At 48.8% G+C, this 14,904-nt stretch overlaps 4 protein-coding genes across 4 annotated transcripts; 2 read left to right on the forward strand and 2 right to left on the reverse strand.

Annotated features, from left to right (window-relative positions):
• Positions 1-1,393: 1,393 nt before the first annotated feature.
• On the forward strand, positions 1,394-2,877 carry LOC128722953 (putative serine protease K12H4.7). Its single transcript, XM_053816650.1, has 2 exons — positions 1,394-1,719; positions 1,785-2,877. Exons 1-2 carry the CDS (start codon positions 1,394-1,396, stop codon positions 2,875-2,877), a joined length of 1,419 nt encoding a protein of 472 aa, XP_053672625.1.
• A 93-nt stretch (positions 2,878-2,970) lies between these two features.
• On the reverse strand, positions 2,971-5,102 carry LOC128722963 (putative serine protease K12H4.7). Its single transcript, XM_053816662.1, has 4 exons — positions 5,075-5,102; positions 4,214-4,481; positions 3,664-4,134; positions 2,971-3,595 (listed from the first exon to the last, which is right to left on the reverse strand). The coding sequence occupies exons 1-4, from the start codon at positions 5,100-5,102 to the stop codon at positions 2,971-2,973; spliced, it is 1,392 nt and encodes a 463-aa protein (XP_053672637.1).
• Positions 5,103-5,645: 543 nt separating this feature from the next.
• Positions 5,646-7,125, forward strand: LOC128722972 (katanin p60 ATPase-containing subunit A-like 2). Its single transcript, XM_053816673.1, has 2 exons — positions 5,646-5,657; positions 5,716-7,125. The coding sequence occupies exons 1-2, from the start codon at positions 5,646-5,648 to the stop codon at positions 7,123-7,125; spliced, it is 1,422 nt and encodes a 473-aa protein (XP_053672648.1).
• A 71-nt stretch (positions 7,126-7,196) lies between these two features.
• On the reverse strand, positions 7,197-8,659 carry LOC128720313 (survival motor neuron protein). Its single transcript, XM_053813978.1, has 2 exons — positions 8,572-8,659; positions 7,197-8,483 (listed from the first exon to the last, which is right to left on the reverse strand). The coding sequence occupies exons 1-2, from the start codon at positions 8,602-8,604 to the stop codon at positions 7,530-7,532; spliced, it is 987 nt and encodes a 328-aa protein (XP_053669953.1). The 5' UTR covers positions 8,605-8,659; the 3' UTR covers positions 7,197-7,529.
• Positions 8,660-14,904: the final 6,245 nt, after the last annotated feature.

Consider the following 14,904-nt stretch of genomic DNA (forward strand, 5'->3'; position numbering starts at 1 on the left):
AATGGCAGAAAAAAAAGCGCAACACACCTCACTACCATATTCGCACGCCGCGAAACGAGCGGCACTGTCTCGCGGACCTTTTTAACGACTAGCAGCCTCACGAATCGGTTCGCTCCCGGTTGGCGCGCCAGAATACATTGTAGTGCAGGCGTGGCAAACCCCGTTCCATCCTGGGGGAAGAGAGCTATATAAAAGTCCCTCTTGAGTCGGGTAGTACAACTCGCAGTGAGCTTAAAAATTACCTTCCCGGGTAGATGGGTTCAACGGTGTGCCTTAAAAATCACGACAGGGGTTCGCCAACTCTGCAACATGCAGCCCGCCGTTACAACCACCAGAGTGGATGACGTGAAAAAAAATGAAAACAATCACGCTTTACATCCGCGAGCGAGGCAAGAAGGCGCAATCAAACGATGTCACTTCAGTTTACTGAAACAAGGGTGCGCTGCTTCTGAACGTTGGGTGAACAAGAGGCTTGATCTTTTTGCGTAGCTGGTGGGAAAAATGCGATGCATTATCATTGCCCTTGGTTTAGCTATTGCGCTTAATCCACTCGGTGCGATAAGAGAAACTCCTTGAGGTATGCAACCAGCACAGCATTAGATCTGTTAGATGGCCGATAGGGGATATGCGTTAGGATTTGGTACGGCCTTGAAATATGCACCAGATGGCGCCCCTGTGCTCCATTCTTATTTTTGCTAATAACGGAATTTAAGAGTATTAGATGATATTATATGTAAGAAATTGTAGCTTTTATTGTATTTGAATAGTTTTTGACGTAGATTACGACAGTATATCACATAGCTACAGGCGACTCGCACTCCACCGTCTCTTAGATTACATTTCAACACCTCCATCATTTAACCTACGATATCGGCCATACATTATCGGTGTTCTCCGATTTTGGAACCGTTGTAAACTCGACAATACCGCCGATAATCGACCCCCAAACGCGCTTAGCTGGTAACTTTATCACGATAACGAAGTTAGCCTAGAGTGCCGCCAGATGATACGTTGACCATAGGCGGCTCAAATCACCAAATGAATTACCCACGCGAACCTTCAAGAACTTCGGACGAACCTGTTTGGATCTCGATTATCTCACACCGCCGATTAGCCAGACGTTTGATATGACCATCCCCAAACAGTAGATGCATTTCATCACCTTCGTTTCGCCGGCTGGCGTGGAAAACGTCCCCCAAAAAAAAAACAGACTTGCTCACATTCATAACCCGATACGGTGGTGGATTATCGCAGGATTGCGATAATCAGACCTCCGATAACTCACCTAGGACCCCGGAGGTATAAAAGCTACCGTCAGGCACCCGTCCGCCGATCCATCGTTAAGTGATTGTGTGCAATTCAACTCGTGAAAAGCGTTTCCGTTTCCGTGACAATGAGAGGTTTTCCAGTGGCCTTGCTGGCCCTTGCGTGTGTTGCAGTTGGTGCATCTTCTTCCAGCCAGCGGTTCGTTCGTGAGGCGTGGTTCGAAACACGCGTCGATCACTTCAATCCACGCAATCAGGACACGTTTGGGATGCGTTTTTATGTCAACGATGAGCACGCGTACGCTCGAGGTCCAATCTTTATCGTGGTAGGTGCCGCCGGACCCGTCCAGACGCGTTGGATCACGGAAGGACTGTTCTACGACACCGCATATCTTGAGGGTGCTTATCTCTTCGCGAATGAACACCGTTACTTCGGTTACAGTCTGCCGGTGGAGTACGTATTCTCTCGCAACACCTGAGCTGGGGCTTAGAAACCTTATTACATCTGTTTGTCCACAGAGACGCTTCTACCGAAAATCTGGACTTCCTGAATGTCGATCAGGCATTGGCGGATTTGGCCGAATGGATCACTTACCTCCGTAACACCTTCGTGGGTAATCCAACCGCGAAAGTCATCCTGATGGGCACGGCATACGGTGGAGCCCTTGCTACCTGGTTCCGCCAGAAGTACCCACATCTAGTCAACGGAGTTTGGATATCGAGTGGTGCAATTGAGGCGGACTTCGCATTTACACGCTACAACGAGGCACTTGGTGAGAGCATCCGGCAGTATGGAAGTGACGAATGCTACAGTACTATTTGGTCCGGGTTCCGTGTGGCACAAAACATGGCCAACGTCGGGCTAACGGACGTACTATCGCGCGAATTCCACCTATGTGAACCGCTCGACCCAGAAAACGAACTGGACACGCATGCGTTCCTGCTCGGATTGCGCGAAGACATCGAGTTTGAGATGTTGCACCTACGGAACATCAACTCAATCCGTGAGATGTGCGAGGAACTGGTTCAGGAGCGACCTAGCAGCTTGAACGCACTGATCGATTGGTTCGCACGCGAACATCAATACGAACAGTGTGTGCACATGAACTTCGACAGCTTCATGGAGCCGTACCTTGAGACGGACTTTAACACCGAGAATCTGCAGTCTGGCCACCGGCAACGACTCTTCTTGCAGTGCACCGTGGAGGGCTTGTTCCCGACAACCTCACAGTCGGAGGAGCAACCGTTTGGAAACCTCGTTGGGACGCAGTTCTTTGCGGAGGTGTGCCAGCGTGCGTTCGGTTCTTGGCTGACAGAGGACCTCATCGAGCGGCAGTTACGATCGACTAACGCACGATTCGGTGGACTTGAACCCGCTATTGAGAGGGCCCATTTCACTAATGGTGGTGTTGATCCGTACCGTGTTGGTAGCCCGCTTGAGGATCTGAACGTGAAGGCTCCTGCGACGGTTATCCCGGGTACGTTTGTGTCACCGGATCTTGACTCGATTGACTACGAGTACGACTCGCCGGAGCTGATCGCTGCTAAGGAGCGCACGCGGACGCTCATCGACACGTGGATTTTTGAGGACTTCGAGCCGATTGCCGTGTGATTGCACTTTTTTGTTTAAATAAACAGTTCTTAGAATTAAAAATTAACAACATGTGGGTATTTATTACATGCCTTCAATGGGTCCACAACATCTTTATGCATTCTTTCGCGGGTTGAATGGGAACAGATAGCTCTCGAAGAGCTCCTTCAGACGTCGCTTCACCTGAAGCAGCTCAAGCGAGTCGTTCTCTTTCGAGGTGGCCCTAAGATCTGCACGACCCAGTTCTCCTGGAATCACATCCGCCAGCGCGTACGCATTCAAATCACCCAGAATGCTGGCATAACGCCATGGATCGAACGCACCGTTAGTGAAGTGCACCTGCATAACATTGGGTGTAGCTCCGCCAAACCTTGCGTTTGTCCTCTCCGTTCCCTGGAAGATGCGCTCCAGTGTGATCCAGTCCCCAAACACGCGCCGGCACGTCTCGTAGTACAACTCCATCTGGACGCGTTCTCCAAACGGCTGCAGATCGGAGTCTGTGGTGAAGAACCACCCATACTCTGTGCACTGTTGGTAGAGGAACTGACGCGCGCCAGACTCGTTGATTTCGTCCGATGGTGACGTCGCGTTGAAGGACTCCACCATCTGATCGAAGTCCACCACGATGCAGCCGTTATCCTCCTCGAACCGCTTGTTGAACCAATTCGCCAGTGCGTCCAGAGATGTTTGGAAGCTGTCGTCCGTAATATCCGCACAAACGGCCGCAAAGTCACCGACTCTGTAAGGAAACCCGCAATGCTCTGTTAGGTTCATGAGCTAGATGTAGATGAAGGATCTCGTACACACCTTCCATTCCGCAGTGTGTACAGCTCGATCGATGTCATCAGTACGCTGAAGAAGTACGCCACCTGCAAGCGATCGGTCGCGTCAATTGGCTCACAAATGTTGAACTTCTCGTACATCAATCGCTCAAGTCCGACATCGATCAGATTCTGGGCGACGTGGAACGCAATAAAGATACGATTGTAGCACTCCTGACCGCCGATCTCGATCGCTGATTCCGCCCATCCGTACGAGAAGTCCTGAAAGTCGTACACCGCCACTAGACTCCCGCTCGAAGACCAAGCCGCATCCGCCAGGTGTGGGTATCGTATGCGGAACCACACGGCAAGACCTCCTCCAAGACCGGTGCCAACAACCAACACGTGCGCGAACGGATTACCGATCACGGTACGCCGCAAATGCACCACGAAGTCCGCCACATCCGCTAGGATCTGTTCAGTGTTTAGTAGCCTTAGATTGTCCACACTAAGATCTCTGCCAAGTAAACGCACCGGAAAAGAGGCACAGATTTCAAACATGACTCATTGCACGTGGTATACGCGCGTATACTTACGCCACCGGTAGACTTGCGCCGTAAAAGCGTGTTTCCAGCGCGAACACTGCGCCACCGAGCTCACGGGCCATCTCGTTGACAAGAGTGCTTTCGTCGATTAATGCCGGCTCCAAGGGCACGTTACCGGTGAGGAAAACGATCAGAGGTCCTCCAAATTCGAAGTAATCCATTGTTGCCAGGTACCGGTTGCTCCATGTTGCGCCATTTTGAACGTTGAAATGGTCCACTTCCGTGGTGAAGTACTCCTCAGTGATGTTCGCGTTGCGAACTGGCGCAGGATCTTTGTGCAAGTTTGTCTCAAAGAGGAACGGTCCCGTAGCAATGGGTCGAAACGGCAAATTTGCCGTCCAAGCAGTGCTACAAACTGCGAGTAGAAATAACACAAGCGATTTCATTTCCTGCACTATAACCGCACAGTTCCTGTATGGACTGAGCTATGTACTGACATTAGCCGGCATCCGGATAGGCTCTTTTTATAAGCATTGTTTAATCAGCAATCTACGATTGATGTGCTATGAAACCGATCGTTCCCATCGATGGACTTCACCTTCCACTGGCGAACTATAAAACTGGAACACCTATCTATCGTATGTCTAGTCCTCCAGACACCCTAAAACATACGGCGTTCCGCTGCGAAAACTCCGGCAAGCAGCTCGATGATGCAAAATCTTTCGCTGGTTCACATATCGCAGCTTCGTCCGGACGAGCCATAAACATTATGATTACGTTGATTACGGCTTGACCACACGCCACCGCCCTGAGTGCGGATGCTAGGATAATTATTTCCGAGCTTATCACACCCCCGTTGGCCATAAGTCGGTTATCAGGAAGGAAGCAAAATATTTCACATCGTAAACGTACCCTGCGCAACAATGTTCGATACCGGCATTTAGTGGTGGTTGTTCTCCACCATTTTTGTGTGTTTTTTTGACGTTTAATGCCCTGGGCTTTTGAGGAAGTTCTTGGTAAAATATCAAAAATTTATAAATTACTGGTAGATTTAAATAGAATATTTAAAGTGTTCTCTGATAAACAGAAAAATTTTAATTTTATAAATGTGATTTTGAGGCAAACGTACCTCAAACATTTCGGCTCCTGTTTGACCAACATGCCGTAGATCTGCTAGGATGATAAAGTTAGGTTATGTGTTCACCAAAATCGATGGAATATTTTAATGTGCCATTCAGCTGCGATAAAATATGACCCAAAGCATAGCTGCCCCTTTCACTAGGCGTGCTCTTCGATACGCATTGGGTGTTGACACGCAAAATCGAAGCACCCGTTGCTAAGAGTAGCAAACAAAGCGAAACCGGGTGTCCTTTTGGTGTCCGTGTTAGCATTGCTTACTTCGATTGAAAGCTTCCACCGGAACGGAGTATTGTCGTTGGAATCTTCAGGTTAAATTACAAACCAGCTCAACTTTTTCAACATCATGTCATTTGAGGTACGTCATACACAACCGAATAATGCACGCAATCTAATGGAACCTTTCCTTCTTGCAGCAAGATCGCCGCAGTATTTATGAACGCCGCCGGAACATCCTCTACCTGATGGCAAGCTATCTGTCCTCGATGGGTCTGCACCAGACGCGGCAGGCCCTCGTCGACGAGACGCATCTCACAGCCGAGTTCGAGGTGTGCGACAACATCGATCTCGACACAATCTATCAGGACTTTTGCAGCTACTTCCTGCTCAAGTTTGGCAAGCAGCCACGAATCGTCAAACGCACCGAATCCGTCGGATTGTTGCCAACCGTGCAACGAAAGCTGTCCGGAGCGAAGCGCAAACCAATCCCGCCCATGAAGGGTGATCCGGTCGGTAAGGATCCGGTAGCATCGTTGGCTACCGCTGGTGATGAGCTGCAAGCGCTACGGATCACACCCGGACATATGCTGGCGTCCGGAAACGATCACCACGAGCCGCTCCCAATGGTACCGTCAGCGAATCCGAAGCTTTTGGTGCGCTTGCAGGATCACTTCACCAGCGAATGGAAGGACCTTGCGGAAGAGGTCTGCCGGGATCTGATCCGCAAGGATCTACGGCAGCGCTGGGCAAGCATTAAAGGACTTGCTGGTCCGATCCAGGTGCTAAAGGAGAGTGTCATCGCACCGCTCGAACATCCGGAGCTGTTCGTTGGGTTGGCCCAACCTTGGCGATGTGTGTTACTGCATGGTGCTCCTGGCACGGGTAAAACTCTCCTGGCACGAACGCTCTGCGCTGAGACTCGTGAATCGGTAACCTTCTTCAGCACCACCGCCAGCACGCTGATATCGAAATGGCGTGGTGAGTCAGAGAAGCTGATCCGGGTCCTATACGAGGTGGCTAAATTCTACGCCCCATCAATCATCTTCATCGACGAGTTCGACAGTCTCGCATCCCGCCGGGACACGATCCGGGAGCATGAAGCGTCGAAGCGGTTTAAAAACGAGTTTCTTTCGCTTATCGACGGTCTGGAGAGTGTGGCCGGTGAAACGACACCTCCGACGGACGGTCGTGATCGGGTGTTTTTACTGGCCAGCACCAATCTACCATGGGAGCTGGATCCGGCTTTTCTGCGCCGGTTTGAACGCAAAATCCTCGTCGATCTGCCAACGGCCGATGGGCGGCAGGAATTGATCGAGCATCTACTACCGGTTGTGGCATCGTGGCCGGAACACGAGATCCAGCAGATCGTAACGTTGTGTGACGGTTGGACTGGAGATGAAGTACGACTGGCCTGTAAGGAAGCAACGATGACGCTGTTAAGGAACAAAATCAGTGCAGCACGGCCGGGATCAATCGGGCTCGATCCGGACGAAGTTCAGTTCCCTGTGCTCCGGAAAGCGTTCGAGCAGTTACGTCCGGGTTGTGTCGAATTGGCTCAAAAGCACCGCGAATGGAACCAACGTTACGGAACGCAGCTTGGTGGTTGATTGGGAGATGGCCGAGTAGAAAATAAAAGTCGACGAAACTTTTACGTTCCACGTTTCATCTCATGCAGGGGACCATTGTATATTTCTCATCTCCTTTTCCTTTAGTTCATCTACTCTCCCACAGTTCGCATCACAGAAATAAATAAAACGAAAGTAACGCACGAGCTTTCCGTCTGGTGGCCAGGTGCGCTGTGCTGGCATAAGCATGCGGATAAGTAGGGGCCCTTCGACTGTGGCACCGGTTGGAATACTCTCCGAGTCAGCAACCGGATGTTACCAACCGGCGTACACCCGTAACGGGTCAGATAGTGAACCAGTTTCAGCGGATTCGTTAGAACACGATGAAGACTGCCTAAAAAACACGATAATGCCGGTGACTAACAACAGGGTAAGATCCGGGCCAATTACGACTGCCGAGCTCGCTTCTGTTGTTGCGCGTTGCTGCGTTGTGTCGCGCTGTTCTGTTGTAGTGTGTGCTGCTGCTGTTGCTGGGACATCCGCTGCCCGTGGTAGAGACCCGTGTAGTATCCGCTCATGTACCAGGACATCAGCATGGCGGAGAGATTCTCGGACTCGACATCATCCGCGGACTCCAGCATCGGTGGCATCGGCGGAGGCGGTGGAACCATGTACGCGGTGGACAGATTCGGACCCATCATGCCCGCTCGCCCGCTCATGCCTCCAGACCCCGCACCGACGTTCGTCCGCCCAAAGCTTGTGCCAAAGTTGATCTTCTTCTTGCTCGCTTGCCGCATGAACCGCTCGTCATCGCTGATGTCCATCTGTGAGTCAGCGGCAGTTGCTTCGCCTTCCGCAGCTTCCGCTACTTCGGCCGCCTCGACCCGCTGTTGTCGGCGGGCTTTGCGACCCCACGAGGGTAAAAGCTCCTCCACCAGCACGAACTGCTCGTTGTTGTAGCCCACATACCGGATCAGGCAGTCACCGTGGTCACCAAAGCCGATAATTTTGGCCTCATAATCGACACCGTCATCGTACGTCGCTCGCACGTAGTCGTTTAGCTCGAACGCACCCGTTGGTCTGTCCTGTTCCGATATCTCCATGGTGCCTTTTTCCTCCTGCTCCAGCGAACCGACTGTCGCCTCTCCACCGGTTGATTCGCTGTCTTTTTTCTGATCCTTGCGGCTTTTGGCAGTGCTGCATCCGGCTGATTCTGCGAGCGTCTTCCGGTTTGTGTTCATGGCGAGACGCTTCGCAACCTCTTCCTTGATCAGTGCGAGCGAGGCGTCATACTTTTTTATGATAATACTATCGTCCCATATATCCTCCCGCCCATTCGTGTTGCCGATTGGTATGGATACGGGGTCCATTTGCCCATCTGCTGCCGGATTCGGAGTAAGCTGTAACCGAGATAGAAACATCAACAACCGTCGCGTTGTTTACATCTGCGTAATTCCCCACGGCCACGAGCCCACACGTGTAACTTACCGACTTTCGACCGCTAGTGCTCATCGTTTCCATAAAACGTGCCGCCTTTTTGGAAGTTTTTATTAAAAATTATCGTTATTTAAAATACAATCTTGAGTAAATTGTAAAACACTGTTGTCCGATTTCATCAACGAACTAAATACTCATCAAGAAGGTTGGGTAGGGTCATGTTGTTGAATGCGCTGATTTTGACAGTTTAGATTTGATGTCATAGTGTTTTGAATGTGAAGATTTTTTAAATTATTTTTCGTATACTATGGAAGTTTATGACGCTTGAAATTACTCCAATTTCATTTTAGATCGGAGAAAAATCATTCATTTGCTAATTTATTTACTTTTCATTAGTTCTGTTCATAAATAATGCATGCATTGAAAAAGCAGTGTTGCCAAACTAAATCACGTTAAAATCATAAATGAAAGCATCTTTACAAAACATAAAATTTACGTTAAATACAATTAGGAATTACAAATACTGATTTTAAACAGTTTAAATATATTTTATTGGTACCTTATACAATTTTTGAAATACACAAGTATTTATGCCATTTCAAAACAGCTTATAAATGCAAATGCTATTAGCAAAGCAGCATTTTCAAAAAATAATTTGAAACAACAAAGTTAATGTAAAAAGTGCATTGAAATTGGTGAAATGCGCTTTGAATGGGCGAAACAATACAGAATACTATGAACATACAATTTTTAATTTTTCCTGCAAAAACATACTGAACGAAAAGCTGTGCACGGAATGTTGTAAGTAGAATATACTTCTATGCAGGAATGTTTTAATATGGGAAAATATACTCCAATCCATCGTGAACTAAAACATATTTGCATCTATCGATGTGGAGGAAACGAAATAAATCCAGAGACTCTCATTACCCCTCCTTGAATAGAACGTTCTTGGTACACATATCATCCGTGTGACTTCCGTGATCAAGATCACATTGTTCTCGTTAATTAAATCATGTTATTCTCCCGCCGTACAGTTGAACATTACTGCGAGCGACATCAAGAACTGGAGCATATCACACATCACCCTAACGGAATGTTTTGTTTTCTTCTAGTCATTTACCGCTAAGCTTCTCCATGCTAGTCCGCAAGTAGTTGCAATTAAAAAAGCTACAATTAAAACCAAGTGAAGAGCGTCGGAAAAATGCAACACCGTGTTTACAACCCGTAAGCAAGGTGATCATCATACGAACACCAAATAAACGATCAGCTTCGGAATGTGAAGAAACCCCATTAAAACAATTTTTCTCCAAACCCCTTTAACAGAAGCAGTAACACGAATGCTCGAATCGTATTTCGGAAAGATGGATAAAAGCACACTTCAGGGAAATGCTTGAGAAGGAAAGATGAATCAGACATGAGAAAATCTCTCAAGAACAGATAGCGCAAGAAACATAATGCTTAACCAGCTCAATCCATCGCAGTGGAAGAAAATGAGAGAATCCTAAAAGTTGTTCAAGAAATTGCAACTACAATAAAAACGGTAACGATAAAATAATCACACTTAATTGAGTACAAATGTACAAATCGCCACGATAGCCGACAGCACGGCCCGAAAGCAATAAAATCGCATTCTATTTGAATAATTATTCCACGGTGCTTGGGAAAACTAAATAAAACCCCGACCATAATCTAACCCTAATTGAATGATATGCAAATATTTACTTCATCGCGTAACCCGCAGAGGATAAATCAATTAGTATATACGGTTTCGATAGAATAATCGAAAACAACTCTATTGAAATATGGATGGTATCGGATATCAAATGTAATTCCGTATGCGATTGCTACTGCCAAAACGGTTTCAACTTTTCATTTCGATATCGACCACTTGACTTACTCGATTGCTCCATCTGTTCCGCTTGGCAGCTTCTTCTCAAAGGTAGAACATGCCAAATATCCGACACATAAAAGCGGTAAACATAAAACCGCTTTTCCATTAATGCACTGGCGATGCGTGCGCGTGAGAGGAATAGATATATGTCGGTAACTGTTCTGTGTAGACTTTTGAGGAACGGAGAAAAGTAAGAGTGTGTCTTATTTAAATGTTCCCAATTTAATATCAACTAATTTGGAAGGACAATGTTTAGAACGTATAACAACCCCATCAGCAAGTATCTCGACATCTTTTCTACGATAACGCTATCCATAACCGAGTACGGGTCGTCTAATTCGAACGCACGCACGCGACGAAACCGGGCGGAAAATGCGCCGGAAAATGCCATGTGCCACACAAAGAAAACCCGAAACGCACCGCGCGGAAAACTACGCACGCGCACAAAATCATGGCCAACCGCAGGGTTGCTAAGCAACGAACGGTACCACGCGTAGCCGTGGCAAACGAACCGCGCCGTGGTAACAAAGCACACACTGGCTCGCGCAATCCCACTGTTGCCTTCTTGCTTTCTCACGTTGGCTCTCACTCTCACACCGGACAGGTGGTGGCAGTCACACAGCAAAGTGCGCGATCGCAGCAGCCGAATCCCGACCGAGCGCCATTCGCCGTACAACAGCTGTCCGCCGCGGACGGAAGATCGTACCGTTGCAGTCCGGGAATCGAGTATTGGTGTCTCGAACCGTTTGCCTACCGGGTGTGCGTCCCCACGAAGGCTGCGGATAACGCATAGTGCGTGGGTGCGTGTGAGATGCGGCAGAGAAGTGTCATTAGAACAAATAGTGCCCGTGCGTTCGCGAGTGCTTAGAACCGTGTGGCTGATCGGGTGTGAGTGAACTTGCGGCCATCGTGATGCGGCGTTCCGTAACCATTGCTGGCTGAAGGCGATCAAGCGTGTCGAGAAAGTACCTGCAAAACTGTTATAATGCTGATCCTGGCGCTTCCGTAATCGAAGGTGAAGGAATAATAGGCTACTGGCTGACGGGGTTTTGTTGGTGGCGTAGTGACCGATCGAAGTGAAACCACACACCAGACGCCAAAGAGAACTTAGTAGGCACGTGAAAACAGTGCGGCTTGTGTCAGTTTTTCTTTTTCGTGTCAATTGTGTTCCGTTTCGGATGGATCACTTTTTGCGTGATCGGTTCGTTTGCGAATTTTGCCCCCCGTCTGCTACACAATCTGAACTGATTTCGGAAGCTGCCCAGATCACGTGCCTCATCGGTGGCATCCGTTTAATTATCAGCAGCAATCGCGAAACCTCTCGTAATCGAGGGCCCATCATCACGCCGTCCGCCATTATTCAATTCAATCAGCGAGCGAGTTCAGCGGGCGCCTTTTTGTTTATGCCTCTTCGGCGGTGAGCCTTCGCGAGCGTTTATACGAAACCGTTTATTTCGCCAATCTCCAATCCCACGGCGATCGATTACGCATCATTGTGCCGGTTCGGTTCAATTTATCATATATTTCGCGTTGCTATTAGCGGAGCTTTTGGTTGCCACTCCTTCGCCGGGCTTTTGCCCGGAACTTTGGTCGTAAGGGGTGATGAGGTAGAGGGTCGAGAGAGAGAGAGAGAGAGAGAGAGAGAGAGAGAGAGGGAGAGAGAGAGGTGAGGACACACCTGCACACGCACGCACTCGCACATATGCCAAAGAAAAGTGAGTTTAATCGCGTAGATCAGCCTCCGCTCAGGTCCGACATTCGGTTCATTTCCTTCAACGTAAAAACAAAAGAAAAATCGACGACATGTGGAACTCCACGGTGTGCGCGCGTGTGTGTGTGGCTCGATGGCCCACCCAGCTGCTCGGGAGACGGGAGGGTGGACCAATTATGATTCACTTTTTAAAGCATCCGAATCCGAACCGTTTTAGGGCAAAACCGAAAGCTGTTCCGGCTCATTTTCACCACGAGCTGCGAGGCTGCTGGGCTTAGAAAACAATACACCGCATGGGCACACACGCACACACTCACACATGAGCACGTAACACCGAAAGAAGCAGAAAAATGGCTTCGTGAAAAAAAAGGCTCCGCAATTATCCAATAATAACGCGGGTAACCACGGTGACGGGAGACGACGATCAGCGAGCGCGAGGTGGCGGAAAAACGGCAATTATTTGACGTTTTGATTTTTGGACCGTTTTCGAGAAGCCTAACGTGTGTGCATGTTTGGTGTGTGTGTGTGTGGGTTTCCTTCCAGCTTCCGCGGTCCGAAATTCGTTTGGCAAATATTTCCTTTACAAAACAGACGTATTACAAGCCGAAACAAGCACGTTAGAGGTGGCATTTTTCCCCCAAAGCATATTTCCTTCGCCCGGTGATCGGTTTTTTTCCTCTCTTTCACTCACTCTCTTTTTCAATCAATCCGTTAAAGATCACCTGCTGCTTGCGCATTACTGTCCCGCGCGTTTCCTTGGGGTGGAAAATTGCGAATTTCTCTTCACAAAAGCCAAACGAAGGCCCCCGTTCACGTCGCGTTGCAAACCGGCATGTTTATGCAAGCGTATCATCACGTTTTGGTACGATTTTTCTCTCCCGCGTGCGAGCGATTCGTATTTATGAGATCACTTAAGCACCCCCTTTTTTACGGGCCCGGAACCGATCGGCCGGGACTTTGGCTTTGAAGTGTGTGGCTTATTTTCGCTTTCTCGGTCCTTTAGCAGGAAGTTTAGTGAAATAGTGGAGCAACTTACCCAAAAGAACCATACGTGCGCCCTGAGCTGTGGCCTACATTTAACATCCCCCTAGGAGGTCTCTCATCCCAAAGAAGAAAAAAGAACAATCGGAAGTGCTTCAGAAATTGGTGATTACAGGCCACACGTTGGAAGCGACCTAAAGGTTGGAAGTGCTTGGGAGGTGCGTTTCGAGTGGAACCTGGAACCCGCGCGACTTCCCGCAAAATGGGACTGCTTGGATGGATCAAAAAGTAAGTACCAACAGCCCCAATGTCACCCCATCGAAAGCTGATGGAAAGTTGCCTTAGTAAATTGTGACCTCTATCGAGTGCGTGCTCCTGCGTAGATGAGCTAATGCCTGTTTTCCACACACACACATGTGGCGTAAAAAACACAGGAGGGTAAGGGAAAAAACTCCTATCTAAAATCTCATTTTTTTCGTGTGGAAAAGACGTTTAGTGCGCGTTAGTTTCGTGCGACAATTTTCTTCGACCCACTCGACGTTTGGGCCTCACGAGTTGCTCCACCAACCGTACGATACGGTTGAGTTGTGCTGCAGCGTTTCTGCGGTTTTATTGTCTTCTGCCGCTCCGGCGACACGGTGCATGGGGCGGAAAATCAATGTCACAATTTGTCCACCTTTCAGAGCGACCCGTTTCGGACACGCCGACCAAAATCCGCGGCTGTGCCGATTTTGTTTGCTTATAAATCAAGCAATCAAAATTGTATACCATTTTTTGATATTTCTTTTTTTTTTCTCGTACGCTCGTGACAGCTTATTGAATCGTTAAAGCTCACCAGAATGCCAGTGCAGCCTTGCCGGTCGGTGGGTTCGACATCGTAAATGTTTTCGTTGACGGTCGACAAGATTTATTACCGAGAAGTGAAACATTCCACCACCATCAGGCCGGTGGCGTGTGGTGTACCGGAAAACGGTCGCTTTTCTTGGGCAGTTTTCCTTTCCGCGAGCGAGATGTTGCAACCGAACCGTCTCGCTAGCGCCTCGCGCAAGGGGAATGGTAATTTTGGCTCAATGATAAATGTTGCCTTCGCCGCAAAAGTGGTGCTTCCGATGCGCCTTCCGATAAGACTTAACAGCACTGAACGGTTTGCTCACTCCAGTCCGGCAACCATCGGGAGCAGGCGTTGGCGAGTGAACGAAAAAATGCCGGCTGCATTCCCATCGAGGTCCGCTTTTCCGAGCGGACCCCTTGATTTATGGGCACAAGCAGGCGCACAGATAACTGGAAGGCTAAGTATCTCGCTTCTGGACCGTGGTTCGTACGGGTGGCAGAAATTAGGCGGCAAATGCGAAGAATGAAGGAATCAGAGCGCAAGGAACCGGCTCGATGGCCAATCTCTCGGCCACTGGCTTGCTCGTGTGGGAGGGAGTTTTTCCGGCACTTGTGGCTGTTGTGTGTGTGTATGTGGTTAGAGGAAAAGCAACAGCTACGAGGAACAAAAACATACACGTAAAATATTGTCTGCCGTCCAGGTGGACGTTTCCGGCTCGATGATCACCCACGTGAGGAGTCGTACTGGACGGGATGAGTTGGCACCGTTGGGTGATGAACGGTGACGGTTTGTTTGGCGAGGGCTAACGGTACGGAACGTGACCACGATCATGTGGGGAAAATGGATAACAACGAGGTGTAATATTTAAATAATATTTCCATCCCCACCGGTGGTGTACAAGAAGAAACAGAGAGACTCGATACAATTTATCTCCCCCAATGGATGCATTCGAGTTGTTCCCACAAA

Source organism: Anopheles nili, chromosome 2, assembly GCF_943737925.1.
Source record: "Anopheles nili chromosome 2, idAnoNiliSN_F5_01, whole genome shotgun sequence".
NCBI lineage: Eukaryota > Metazoa > Arthropoda > Insecta > Diptera > Culicidae > Anopheles > Anopheles nili.